This window comes from Budorcas taxicolor, chromosome 2 (assembly GCF_023091745.1).
Source record: "Budorcas taxicolor isolate Tak-1 chromosome 2, Takin1.1, whole genome shotgun sequence".
In the NCBI taxonomy this organism is placed as follows: domain Eukaryota; kingdom Metazoa; phylum Chordata; class Mammalia; order Artiodactyla; family Bovidae; genus Budorcas; species Budorcas taxicolor.
In genome coordinates, this window is record NC_068911.1 from 40,651,487 (window position 1) to 40,664,143 (window position 12,657).

The following is a 12,657-nucleotide window of genomic DNA, read 5'->3' on the forward strand; positions in this document are numbered from 1 at the left end:
AGGGTTCTGTTGTTTGCAATCCAGACTGGGCGGATGATGATTAAGGAGTTAAGCAGTGGTCTTGGGGTGGACATGACGCGGGTGACCATGAGGGTGTCCAGGAAGCCACCTGGAGCCACAGAATGTGCTGCAGGGCGTCAACTCGAATATACACACTTTATTAGCAAAGGGGACAGAAGGGGACGAGGCCTGATCCAGCAGGCCGTCCTGCCACCAGGGTGCCCCCAGCCCTTGGTGAATGTGCCCAGAACTGCGGTAACCACAGCATCCTCATGGACTCAAGCGTGCCCAGGCCATCTGCAGGAGTAAAAGAGTCCAGAGCAGAGCGAGGGGGAGCAGCAACCGAGAGGGGTCTGGCCTGGGTGTGCCGCGGGCCGTCAGCAACTGGATCCAGCTGAAGTAACGACTGACATTGGTGTAGACACCAGGCCGGTTGCGCCTACCACAGCCCACTCCCCAGCTCACGATTCCAATCTGAATCCACCGCCCATTCTTTTCACAGACCAAGGGTCCGCCTGAGTCACCCTGGAAAGCAGTGTGGGTGGGCAAGGCCGAGGGCGGCACAGGAGGGGCCCGAGGAGAGACTGGGAGCGCAGAGTCTGTCCTCTGGATTTCACATAAGAATCCAAGAAGGTACAATGAATGTGAAACGAGAAGCTTGTTTTACAGGCTGGGTAGGTGAGGTCTACAGTGATCTCATGAATACACTCTGAGGATGGACTGGTAGGGAGTCGAGAGGGCTGCCCTCAGAACCAAGACTTGGAGGAGCGGTGTGGCCCTCACTGGGGCAGGCCTACTCACTTTGCAGCTGTCGGCGTCGCCATCCTCAGAGCCAGCACAAATCATGTCATGACTGACATTTCTGCGGTAATAAGGCTGCTGGAACAGGTAGGTACACCTGGATTTGTTTATGATGGAGACCTGCACTTCCTGGAGATTATAGGGAGGCGGCAGCTCTGCCAGGGGTTGAGGGTGGGAGAGAGAAAGAAACAACCTTAGCCTCTCCTCTGCCGTCTGGGGAAATGGGGTAAGAAGCGGGGCAGTGGACTTCCTGGGACACCCACAGTCCCCAGGACATGGCTCCTCTGCTCCAGCCCAGCACCCAGCACACGGTGGACCACAGAAGGACCCAATGGATGGGGAGGCTGTTACAGCTCCTCCCCCAGATTTAGTTTCCCTCTCCGTGGCATGCAGATGACAGGCCCTGCCTGGACCAGTGGGGATCTTGGCTGAAGCTACACAGTGGGGAGGGGCTGATGCTGCTGAGTTTGTTTGTAATCAGTATACTACAGCTGCATGATTCAGGCTGAAGAGTTCCCAAATTTGATGAAAGATGTGACTCAGTGATAAAGAATCTGTCTGCCAGTGCAGAAAATGTGGGTTCAATCCTTGGGCTGGGAAGATCCCTTGGAGTAGAAAATGGCAACCCACTCCAGCACTCTTGCCTGGAAAATTCCACGGACAAAGGAGCCTGGTGGGCTACAGTCCACGGAATCGCAAAGAGTCGGACAGAAATGAGCACACACACACATGAGTCTACGCATTCAAGAAGATGAACAAACGCCAAGGAGGATAAACAGAAGGAGATCCACATCGAGATACATCTTCATCAAAATATCAAAAGGCAAAGGGAGAATCTTATTAAAAAAACGTGGAGAGAGAAGACACACATCAAGTAGAAGGGATCTTTGGCAAGACTGACAGCTAAATTCCTTCCAGACACCCTGGAGCCCAAGAGGCAGTGAGATGACATATGAAAAGTGCTAAGAGAAGAAAACAGTCAACCAAGCATTCAACATCAGGCAAAACTACCTTTCAAAGATATGAAGGCAAGATTAGGACAACCCCAGACACACAAATGCTGAGACTGTTCATCATAGTAGGCCTGCCCTTCAAGAAATGGAAAAGGGACCCTTTCAGGCTGAAATGAAAGGACAGTAGACAGAAACTTAACCCCATAGGAAGAAATAGAGAACAACGGTGAAGGTAACTACACAGGTGAATAGAAAAGCCAGTATTATTATGATTTTCGTTCATAACTTTTTTCCCTATACAATTTAAAAGAAAAATGCATAAGGATAATTATAAACCTCTGTTAATGACTACACAATATATAAAGATGGAAACTGTGACAATAACAACTTAAAGGAGAAGAATAGCGTTGTATAGGAACAGAATTTTTGTATGCTATTGAACCTAAGTTGGTATTAATTCAAAATAGATTACTATAAGTTTAAGTTGTTAACTTATCTCCAGAGCAACTGCTGAGAAAATAACTAAAAAATACACAGAACAGGAAATGAGAAGAAAATCAATACAGTATACTAATAAAAATCAATTAAACAAGAAAAGAAATAAGATATAAGGCATAGGGATAGATATAAGATATAGACACAAAATATCTATATCTTCTAGATCTGACAAAATATAGAAAACCAACAGAATCAAGGAAGCAGTAAATTCTTCCTATCAAATTAATTTTAATGTAAGTGGATTAAACACCAATTAAAAGGCAGAGATTGGCAGAATGGATTAAAAACAAGGATCCGACTATATCCTGTCTCTGAGGTGAGAAGTTATTCCGTCGTGTCTGACTCTTTGTGACCCCGGGACTGTAGGCTGCCGTGTTCTCTGTCCATGGGATTTTCCAGGCAAGAATACTGGACTGGGATGCCATATCCCATCTACGAGACAATAATTTTAGATCCAAGTGCAAATATAGGTTGAAGGTGAAAGGTTGGAAAAAGAGATTCCATGCAAACAGTAACCAAAAAGAGCTGAGGTTGCTGTACTAATATTAGACAAAATAGATTTTGAGTCTAAACATGTCATTAGAGTCAAAAAAGGACATTACATATTGATAAATGTGTCAAGTCTTCAAGATAAAATAACTATAAATATCTACATATCTAATAACAGCCCCAAACTACATGATGCAAAATTGATGTAACTGCTGGGAGAACAGACAGTTCTAGAATAACAGCAGAGACTTCAATGTCCCACTTTTATTAATGGAAAGAACAATCAAAGAGAAGACCACTAAGAAAATAGAGGTCTTGAACAGTCAGTAGACCAGAACAATCCCCCCAAAGAAGAGCAGAACACATTTTTTTTTAAGTGGATACAAAACATTCTCCAAGATAGATGTCAGACCACAAAATGAGTTAGAATAAAGTAGAAAAGACTGACCACATAGAAAACAGCTGATTGAGGCTAGAATTCTGTTCCTTCAGGAACAGAAGGAAAACTGAAAAATTCACCATATGGAAATTCAACAACATACTCCTAACCAAAGAAGAAATCATGAGGACAATTAGAAAGCACTGTGAGATGAATGGAAATAAGAACACAACACATCAAGAAGTAATTCAGTTCAGCTCAGTTCAGTTGCTCAGTCGTGTCCGACTCTGTGACACCATGAACCGCAGCACGCCAGGCCTCCCTGTCTATCACCAATTCCCGGAGTCCACCCAAACCCATGTCCGTTGTGTAGGTGATGCCATCCAACCATCTCATCCTCTGTTGTCCCCTTCTCCTCCTGCCCTCAATTTTTCCCAGCATCAGTGTCTTTTCAAATGAGTCAGCTCTTCGCATCAGGTGGCTAAAGTATTGGAGTTTCAGCTTCAACATCAGTCCTTCCAATGAACACTCAGGACTGATCTCCTTTAGGATTGACTGGCTGGATCTCCTTGCAGTCCATGGGAGTCTCAAGAGTCTTCTCCAGCACCACAGTTCAAAAGCATCAGTTCTTCGGCACTCAGCTTTCTTTATAGTCCAACTCTCATATCCATACATGACCACTGGAAAAACCATAGCCTTGACTAGATGGACCTTTGTTGACAAACTAATGTCTCTGCTTTTTAATACGCTGTCTAGGTTGGTCATAACTTTCCTTCTAAGGAGCAAGCATCTTTTAATTTCATGGCTGCGATCACCATCTGCAGTGATTTTGGAGCCCCCAAAAATAAAGTCAGCCACTGTTTCCACTGTTTCCCCATCTATTTCCCATGAAGTGATGGGACCAGATGCCATGATCTTAGTTTTCTGAATGTTGAGCTTTAAGCCAACTTTTTTCCTCTCCTCTTTTACTTTTATCAAGAGGCTCTTTAGTTCTTCTTCACCTTCTGCCATAAGGGTGGTGTCATCTGCATATCTGAGGTTATTGATAATTCTCCCAGCAATCTTGATTCCAGCTTGTGCTTCCTCCAGCCCAGCATTTCTCCTGATGTACACTGCATATAAGTCAAATAAGCAGGGTGACAATATACAGCCTTGATGTACTCCTTTTCCTATTTGGAACCAGTGTGTTGTTCCATGTCCAGTTCTAACTGTTGCTTCCTGACCTGCATACAGATTTCTCAAGAGGCAGGTCAGGTGGTCTGGTATTCCCATCTCTCTCAGAATTTTCCACAGTTTATTGTGATCCACACAGTCAAAGGCTTTGGCATAGTCAATAAAGCAGAAATAGATGTTTTTCTGGAACTCTCGTGCTTTTTTCCATGATCCAGTGGATGTTGGCAATTTGATCTCTGGTTCCTCTGCCTTTTCTAAAACCAGCTTGAACATCTGGAAGTCCACAGTTCATGTATTGCTGAAGCCTGGCTTGGAGAATTTTGAGCATTACTTTACTAGCGTGTGAGATGAGTGCAGTTGTGCAGTAGTTTGAGCATTCTTTGGCATTGCCTTTCTTTGGGATTGGAATGAAAACTGACCTTTTCCAGTCCTGTGGCCACTGCTGGGTTTTCCAAATTTGCTGACATATTGCGTGCAGCACTGGTTCTTTGAAAGATCAACAAATCTGACAATGAAATTGGGGACACTATCACTGACCTTAAAGAAAATTTAAGGACTGTGAGTACTATGAACAATTGTATGCCAACAAATTAGATAACCTCGAAGAAGTGAGCAAATTTCTAGAAACACACAAAATACCCAAACAAATTCAAGAAGAAATAGAAAATCTAGGTAAAGAGATTTAGTCAGTAGTCAGAAATCTCCCAGTGAGGAAAAGTCCTGGGCCAGATGACTTAAAAAGGTGACATCTGTCAAACACAGGAAGAGGGTTTTCCCAGGTGGTCCAGTGGTTAAGAATCTGCCTTGTAATGCAAAGGATGAGGGTTCGAACTAAGATCCCACATGCTGCAACTAAGACCACACAGAGCCAAGCAAGTAAATATATATTTTTAAATACAGAAAGAAATTAACATCAGACCTCTTTGAAGAACACTTCCTAACTCATTCTGTGACAACAAAGCCCAGATAAGCTATCTCACAAAGTAAACTACAGATCAACATATATGCAACAATCCTCAACAAAATACGAGCAAACTGAGTCCAGTGGCATTGTTGTTTGGTTGCTCAGTTATGTCCAACTCTTTGCAACCCCCTGGACCACAGCATGCCAGGCTTCCCTGTCTTTCATATTAAAGGAATTCTAACACCATGAGCAAGTGAGATTTACCTGAAGAGTGCAAGGGGGGGTCCAGAATACAAAAATCAATCAATATACTGCATACTATAGTAACAGAATAAAGGAAAAAATCAAAATGGTTATCCTGATTGATGCAGGAAAACCCAACACTTTCATTATAAAGACAATCAGTAAACTAAGCATGGAGAGAACTTTCTTAACCTGAGAATGATCATATGTGAAGCATTCACAGCTAATATCATACAGAATTGAAAGACTGAAAGCTTTCCCCCTAAGACAAAGATGCCAGTTTTTTTTTGCCACTTCTACTTAACATTTTATTGGAAGTTCTAGTCAGAGAAATTAGGCAAGAAAAAGAAATAAAAACATATTCAAGTTGGAAAGGAAGAAGTGAAACTCTCTTTATTCACAGATGACATGATCTTGTATACAGAAAATCATAAAGAATACACAAGAAAGGACTAGAATTAATAAACTTGGCAAATCTGCAGATATGAAATTGACATAAAAATCAGTTATATTTCTATACACTGCCAATGAACAATTCCAAAACAATATTAGAAAAGAAAATTCATTTATATAATAGCGTCAATAAGAGTAAAATAGTTAGAAATAGATTTAATTGAGGAGATGAAAGATGTGTACACAAGAGGCACTACACAAGATTGCTGAAAGATATTAAGTGAAAGTGAAGTCACTCAATCGTGTCCAACTCTTTGTGACCCCATGGACTGTAGCTCACCAGGCTCCTCCGTCCATGGGATTCTCCAGGCAAGAATACTGGAGTGGGTTGCCATTTCCTTCAAGAAGATCTAAATAAATGGAAACGTATCTCATGTTAATGGACTGGAGACTTAATATTATTTCAATGACAATACTCTCCTAAAGCAATTTACAGATTCAATGCAACCTCTATCCAAATTTCAAAGGTCTTTTGAGTGGAATTGACAAGCTGATTCTAAAATTTATGTAAAATATCAAGAGACCCCCAAATAACAAAACCAATATTTGAAAAAGTAGAACAAAGTTGGAGAACACACACTTCTCAATTTCAAAACATAATTGGAATGCATCAGACAATGGGGTCCTGGCAAATGGATAGAAGAAATACAGACCAGTGGAATATAATTTTGAGTGTAGAAAAAAAAAAAACAAACCCTTTCTTCTTTGGCCAGCTGATTTTTGGCCAGGGTGCCAAGACACTTCAGTAGAGTAGAGAACAGTCTCTTCACCAAATGGTGCTGAGACAACTAGATATCCAAATGCAAAAAATGAAGCCAGACCCCTTATCTCACACCATAAACAAAGATCAACTCAAAATGAATCAAAGACATACATATCAATATAACAGCTAAAACTATAATAAAACTTAAAACTCTTCAAGAAAACATGAGAGTACACTCTCATGACCTTGAACTTGAAAATGATTTCTTAGGCATGACATCAAAAGTTAAAGCAGCAAAAGAAAAAAGCAACCAGAACTTCATCAAAATTAAAAATGTTGTGCATCAGCAGACACTATCATGAACTTCCCTGGTGATTCAGTGGTTAAGAATACACCTGTCAATGCAGGGGACACAAGTTCGATCCCTGGTCCTCGAAGATCCCACATGCCACAACTACTGAGCCCATGAGCCGCAATTACTGAGGTCACAGGCCGCAACTACTGAAGCTGCCTGCCCTGGAACCCATGCTCCACAGTAAGAGAAGCCACTGCTGCGAAAGAAAGCCCATGAGCAGCAACAAAGACCCAGTGCAGCCAAAGATAAATAATTAAATATATTTTAAAAAATTGACACTATCATGAAAGTGAAGAGATGTGGTCCGTGAGTCTTGGCTCAGCCCTGCATCTGAAGTGCTATTCCCGCATCAACACCAGGGACTGACAACATGGAGCAACCTGGGAGGAAGGAAGTAATGATCCCTATTTCGAGGAATTTGAAGAGTTATGTAAGAGGATTCAAAACACAGCTTTCAGACACTAAAGCCTACCTGTTCGACAGAACTTGGGCGAGGTCTTCATTTCAACTTTCAAATCTTTAGCTCTTTATCCGTTTCCTGGAGATTATCATAACCCTCCTTCCTGGCATCACTTGGCCCTCTGCTCACCATAAACCCCAACAAGCCAGCTGGTCTCACCCCTAGCTACATATTACAACTACCTGGGAAGCTTTAAAATACCCCAGTGTCCGTGCCGCATCCCAGACCAATTAAATCTATGGAGTGAGACTCAAGAACCAGTTTAAAAAAAAGAAAAAGGGGCAAAAAGAAACCCACAAAATAGGAACAAATATTTGCAGATCACATCTCTACAAAGAGTCTAATATCCAGAATATATAAGGGACTATTATAACTCAACTGCATAGGCAACTCAACTTAAAAATGGGTTGGGTGTCTTCCCTGGTGATCCAGTGGCCAAGACTCCCTGCTCCAATGCAGGAGGCCCAGGTTCTATCCCTTCTCAGGGAACTAGCTCCCACATGCAGCAACTAAAAAAAAAAAATCCCTCATGCTGCAACGAAGATCGACGATCCCTTGTGCAGTAACTAAGACCAGGATCAGCCAAATAAATAAATTAAATATTTTTTAAAAAATGAGTTGGGAATTCCCTGGTGGTCCAGTGGTTACAACTCCATGCTTTCATTGTTGAAGATCCAGGCTGAATCCCTAAGATACCACAAGTCATGTAGTGTGGCCAAAAAAACCCCCCAAACAAAACACACCAGGGTAAGGTACGTAAATAGGCATTACTCCAAGGAAGACATACAAATGGCCAACTAGCACATGAAAAGATGCTCAACATCACTGGTCATTAGAGAAATGCAAATCAACACCACAGTGAGAGGGGGCTTCCCTGGTGGCTCCGTGGTGTGAATCCTCCTGCCAAAGCAGATGTAGGTTTCATCCCTAGCCTGGGAAGATCCCACATGCTGTGGAGCAACTAAGCTGGTGGGCCACAACTACTGAGCCAGTGCTCTAGAGCCCAGGAGCCGCCAACTACTGACGCTCCTGCACCCTAGAGCCCAAGCTCTGCGACTGAAGAAGCCACTGCAATGAGAAGTCTGCACACCACAAGTGGAAGAAAAAAGCCTGCGCCCCAACAAAGACACAGCGCGGCCAAAAATAAATACTGTTAGTTTTAAAAAACCACAGTGAGACACCACTTCACACTCACTAGGATGCCCTCCCCCCAGACAGCAACAACCTGGAAAATAATAAGTGTGGAGGAGAAGGGAGAGAAATTATAACTCTCCTTGTTGATGGGACTATAAAATGGAGCAGCTGCTATGGAACACTGTCAGCTCCTCAAGAAGTTAAAATAGAATTATCATGTGATCCAGGATTGCACTGCTAAATGCATTCACAAAACAACCAAAAAGAGGTATTGAAGCACAAATTTGTATACTAATATCGACACAGTATTGATGGAGAAGGCAATGGCAACCCACTCCAGTACTCTTGCCTGGAAAATCCCATGGATGGAGGAGTCTGGTAGGCTGCAGTCCATGGAGTCGCTGAGTCGGACACGACTGAGCGACTTCACTTCACTATTGACACAAATACCCAAAAGATTGAACGACATAGTCATCAGTGAATGAATGAATAAACAAATTGTGGTGCATCCATACAATGGAATATTATTCAGCTGTAAAAAAGAATGAAGTTTTGATACATACTATAACATGGATGAATCTTGAAAACTTTATACTAAGTGAAAGAAGCCAAACACAAAAGGTGACGTAGTGGATGATTCTATTTACTGGAAATACCCAGAACACATAAATCCATAGAGACAAAAGGCTGGTAGTGGTTGCTAAGGGCTGGACGGAGGGCTGTAATGGGGAGTGATTGCTTAATGGTTATGGGATTTCCTCTGGGCGTGATGAAAATGTTTTTGAACTTGATAGAGTCAATGGTTACATACTGTGCATGTTTGAAATGCCAGTGCATTTGTTTTTGATGTGGACCATTTAAAAAATCTTTATTGAATTTGTTACAACATCACTTCTGTTTTATGTTTTGTTTTGTTTTGTTTTTTTGTCTCAAGGCATGTGGCATTCTGTATGCTACAGTCCATGGGGGTCACAAAGTTGGACTCGACTTAAGAACTGAACAACAACATGTAAGAAGTTAGTCCTGACCAGGGATGGAACCCACACCCCCTGCATTGAAAGATGAAATCTTAACCCCTGGACCACCAGGGAAGTCTCAAATTGTATATTTTAAAATGGTTAATATGAGAAATAACTCAAAAAGAAGGAATGAAGTACTGACATGCCAAAACAAAAATGAACATTGAAAATGTTATGCTGAGTGAGAGAAGCTAGGCCCCAAAGACCATATGTTGTAGATTGTGTTCATATGAAGTGACCAGAGTAGGTAAATCCATAGAGACAGAAAGCAGATTAGTGGTTGCCAGGGACTATGGCCAAGGACAACGAGGAATAAGGAGTAATGGCTAATAAGCCTGGGATTTCATTTTGAGATGATGAAAATGTTCCATAATTAGATAGTGGTGATACCTGCACCACTCTGAGTAACAACAACAACAAAAAAAACCCTCTGCATTTTACATTCTTTTTTTTTGTCATACCACATAGTATGTGGGATTTTAGTTCCCCAGCCAGGGATTGAACCCATGCCCCCCTGCAGTGGAAGGGCAGAGTCTTAACCACCGGACCACCAGGGAAGTCCCTGAATTGTACACTTTAAAAGGATGCTTTTTATGCTTTGTGAACTGTATCTCCAAAAAAAAAGCCCAGTGCTTTTCTGATAAGTGCACCCCAAAACCTCGCACACCCCTGCAGGCTGGGGCTGCAGGTCTGGGCAGGTGGGCCTCGGTGCCTGGCTCTGGGCTCGAAGCCTCCGGAAGGGAGGGGGAGCTGAATGTGGGTGCAGAAAGCGCTGTTCCGCGGTGGGGGCGGGGAGGGGGTGAGGGCCGACTGCTGAGGGGACACAGCGAGGGCAGCGTGGGCACAGACCAAGGCGGGGCCCCTGCAGCTGCTGTGCAGGCCGGCACAGGGCCTGTCGGACAGCGCTCCCCTCCCCCGCCCGTCTGTCCCCAGCCTCACTCTGTCTCTCACGGATGTCCCCCCAGCCAGTCACCCAGCAGTCATTCCGGTTCTTGAACTCCAAAGAGGAGGACGTGACGCAGACGGGCTGGACGTGCTTATTGAAGGTAACCGGGGAGGAGAGCTTGACCAGGGCGATGTCATGCTGAAAATTCTTCCCGAAGTGGGGGAATGTGATAATATCCTGGACTCCATATCGACGCAGGAAGGCCCGCAGGCTCCAAATGGATGGTGCGACTGACAGCTCCCCAAACTGGACTGACCATTCGGAGGGGTGACTGTTCCTGGCAAGGGAGGAGAGAGCCCTCAGGGGTCTTCAGAGGGAGGGTGGGCCACCCCAGCACGCCTGGGGCCACTGCCCGGCTCATCCCGGACACAGGTCCTCCTTCCACAAAAAGGCCAGGGTAGAAATGGGGAGAGTCCTGAGCCGCAACCAAAGTCCCACATCTGGGGACTTGGGGCAGGAGGGTGCCTCCCCTGCCAGCTCACCTGGCCAGTCACTCAACCACCTGTCGCCTCCAGGGCCCTCCTCTTAAGGGGACCAGCAGGTTCAGTGGGTCACACAGGCTGGGCTCCACACAGCTTCCGGGACCACCGACCCCACCAGCCGGGCTCCTGTCCAGCACTTACCTCAGCTCATTCCTCCCCGGGGGGCACACCTCCGCTGGGAGGTGAGGTGAGGAAGGTGGAGGCTGGAGGTGCCATTTGGGGACAAACAAAGCAAGAAAGAGAACAAGACACACAAATGTTCCGGAAGAAACCGCATAGGGTTTCCTCCGGGAGCGCCCTGGGGGCCTCTCGCCAGTGTGGAACGGGCTGCAGCCCAGCCTGGGGCTCAGGAGCACTCGAGGGCCGCGCCCACGTGGGACATGGGCGCGCTTCCTGGCACAGACCCGGGACGCGGGGTTAGCGGGCCCCCTTCCCCCAGACTCACTTTTCAAAGCAGTGCGCAGCCGAGAGCGCCCAGCGGCGGTTGAGCAGGCTCGCTCCGCAGCTGTGGACTTTATTCCAGCGCAGGCTGCCCTGCCACGGCCAGTGCCCAAGCTTGGCCTCATTTCCACCCACCACACGCACCTGGATGCCCTGGATGCCACAAGGCCCTGGGATGGACAGATGGACACCAGGCTGAGCTGCGGGAGCCAGGCTCATCCTGTCCACCCTCACCCACTGGGAAGGAAAGGGGCTCCCCCGGGAACCGCGCGTCCTGGGGTCGTGCCACCCAGGAAGCGTCGAACGCTGGGGACCCGCCCCACGTGGCCCGAGGGCGCCCGCCCCGTCCTGCCCGTCCCCGGCCCCCCGGGGCCCATCAGTTACATGCGAGCATCGACGAGTTCTGAAAACCTGAGGCGGGGAGAGGGAGAGCTGAGGCGCCCTTCGCGCTCGGGCCCACGAGCCCTCCGCGGGGAAGCGCCTCCTGCACGCCTTACCTGGAAGCAGCAGGTCCTTGTCCCGAAAGGCTGGGGGCAGGAGACGAGGTGAGCTCCCCCCTGCCTCCTCGCGCCCCAGCCGCCCCCTCACCCCGGCTCGCGCCCGCAGCCCTCGCCGCAGCCCTCGCCCGAGCTCACCCTGCTCGGCGATTTCGATCCGCACTAGCAGCTGCGCCAGCAGCAGCGCCGCCCCGTGCGGGCGCATGGCCTCGCCCCCGGCAGCCCGGCACCCTCTGCGCTCACGCCCGCTCCAGGGCCCCGCTGAGCGCCCCCTGGGGAGAGGGAGCCGCGGGAACCCTGGCCGCCCTCGCCAGCCCGACGACCTCGCTGGTCCAAGGTTTGTTTGGGTACCTGGGACGTCACAGTGCCCGGCTTTGAGCTTGTTACTGGGACTGGTCCCCAACGACGTACCTTGCTATGGCCCGGGAACCGGCGCGAGCAGCCGACCCCTCTCTCGTTCGCCACGCTGGGGGCCTGGCCGCCCGCTGCTGCCCTCTGTACTAGCCGCTCCTTCCTCTAGAAAGGACCGAGGACCTGGCCCACCGTCACGACTCTCATGAAAACACAGTCCCAAGTCCTCACTGAATACCGATTGGGGCCGGGCACTGTTGGGCTGAGCCGGGAGGAGAAGACCCCTCACAAGCCTCTCCTGCGGGACTGGTGGTCTTGGGTCTCGTCCCTGTCTCTGCGGGCCTCAGGCTGGTCCCCGCGTGTGGCCCAAGCTGCC

The 12,657-nt window shown here is 47.0% G+C and overlaps 1 protein-coding gene across 1 annotated transcript; it reads right to left on the reverse strand.

The window, feature by feature from the left end:
* Window positions 1-270: 270 nt before the first annotated feature.
* LOC128060115 (testisin-like) lies at window positions 271-12,135 on the reverse strand. Its single transcript, XM_052652404.1, has 6 exons — window positions 11,931-12,135; window positions 11,818-11,844; window positions 11,438-11,603; window positions 10,504-10,787; window positions 802-956; window positions 271-525 (listed from the first exon to the last, which is right to left on the reverse strand). Exons 1-6 carry the CDS (start codon window positions 12,133-12,135, stop codon window positions 271-273), a joined length of 1,092 nt encoding a protein of 363 aa, XP_052508364.1.
* Window positions 12,136-12,657: the final 522 nt, after the last annotated feature.

Excerpts from the sequence above, each read along its gene's own strand:
- LOC128060115 (XM_052652404.1), bottom strand. The coding sequence starts at position 12,135 with ATGCGCCCGCACGGGGCGGCGCTGCTGCTGGCGCAGCTGCTAGTGCGG. Across the intron at positions 11,845-11,930 it reads CAAGGACCTGCTGCTTCCAG|GTTTTCAGAACTCGTCGATG; the intron begins GTAAGGCGTGCA and ends TCCCCGCCTCAG. Across the intron at positions 11,604-11,817 it reads GAACTCGTCGATGCTCGCAT|GGCCTTGTGGCATCCAGGGC; the intron begins GTAACTGATGGG and ends TGTCCATCCCAG.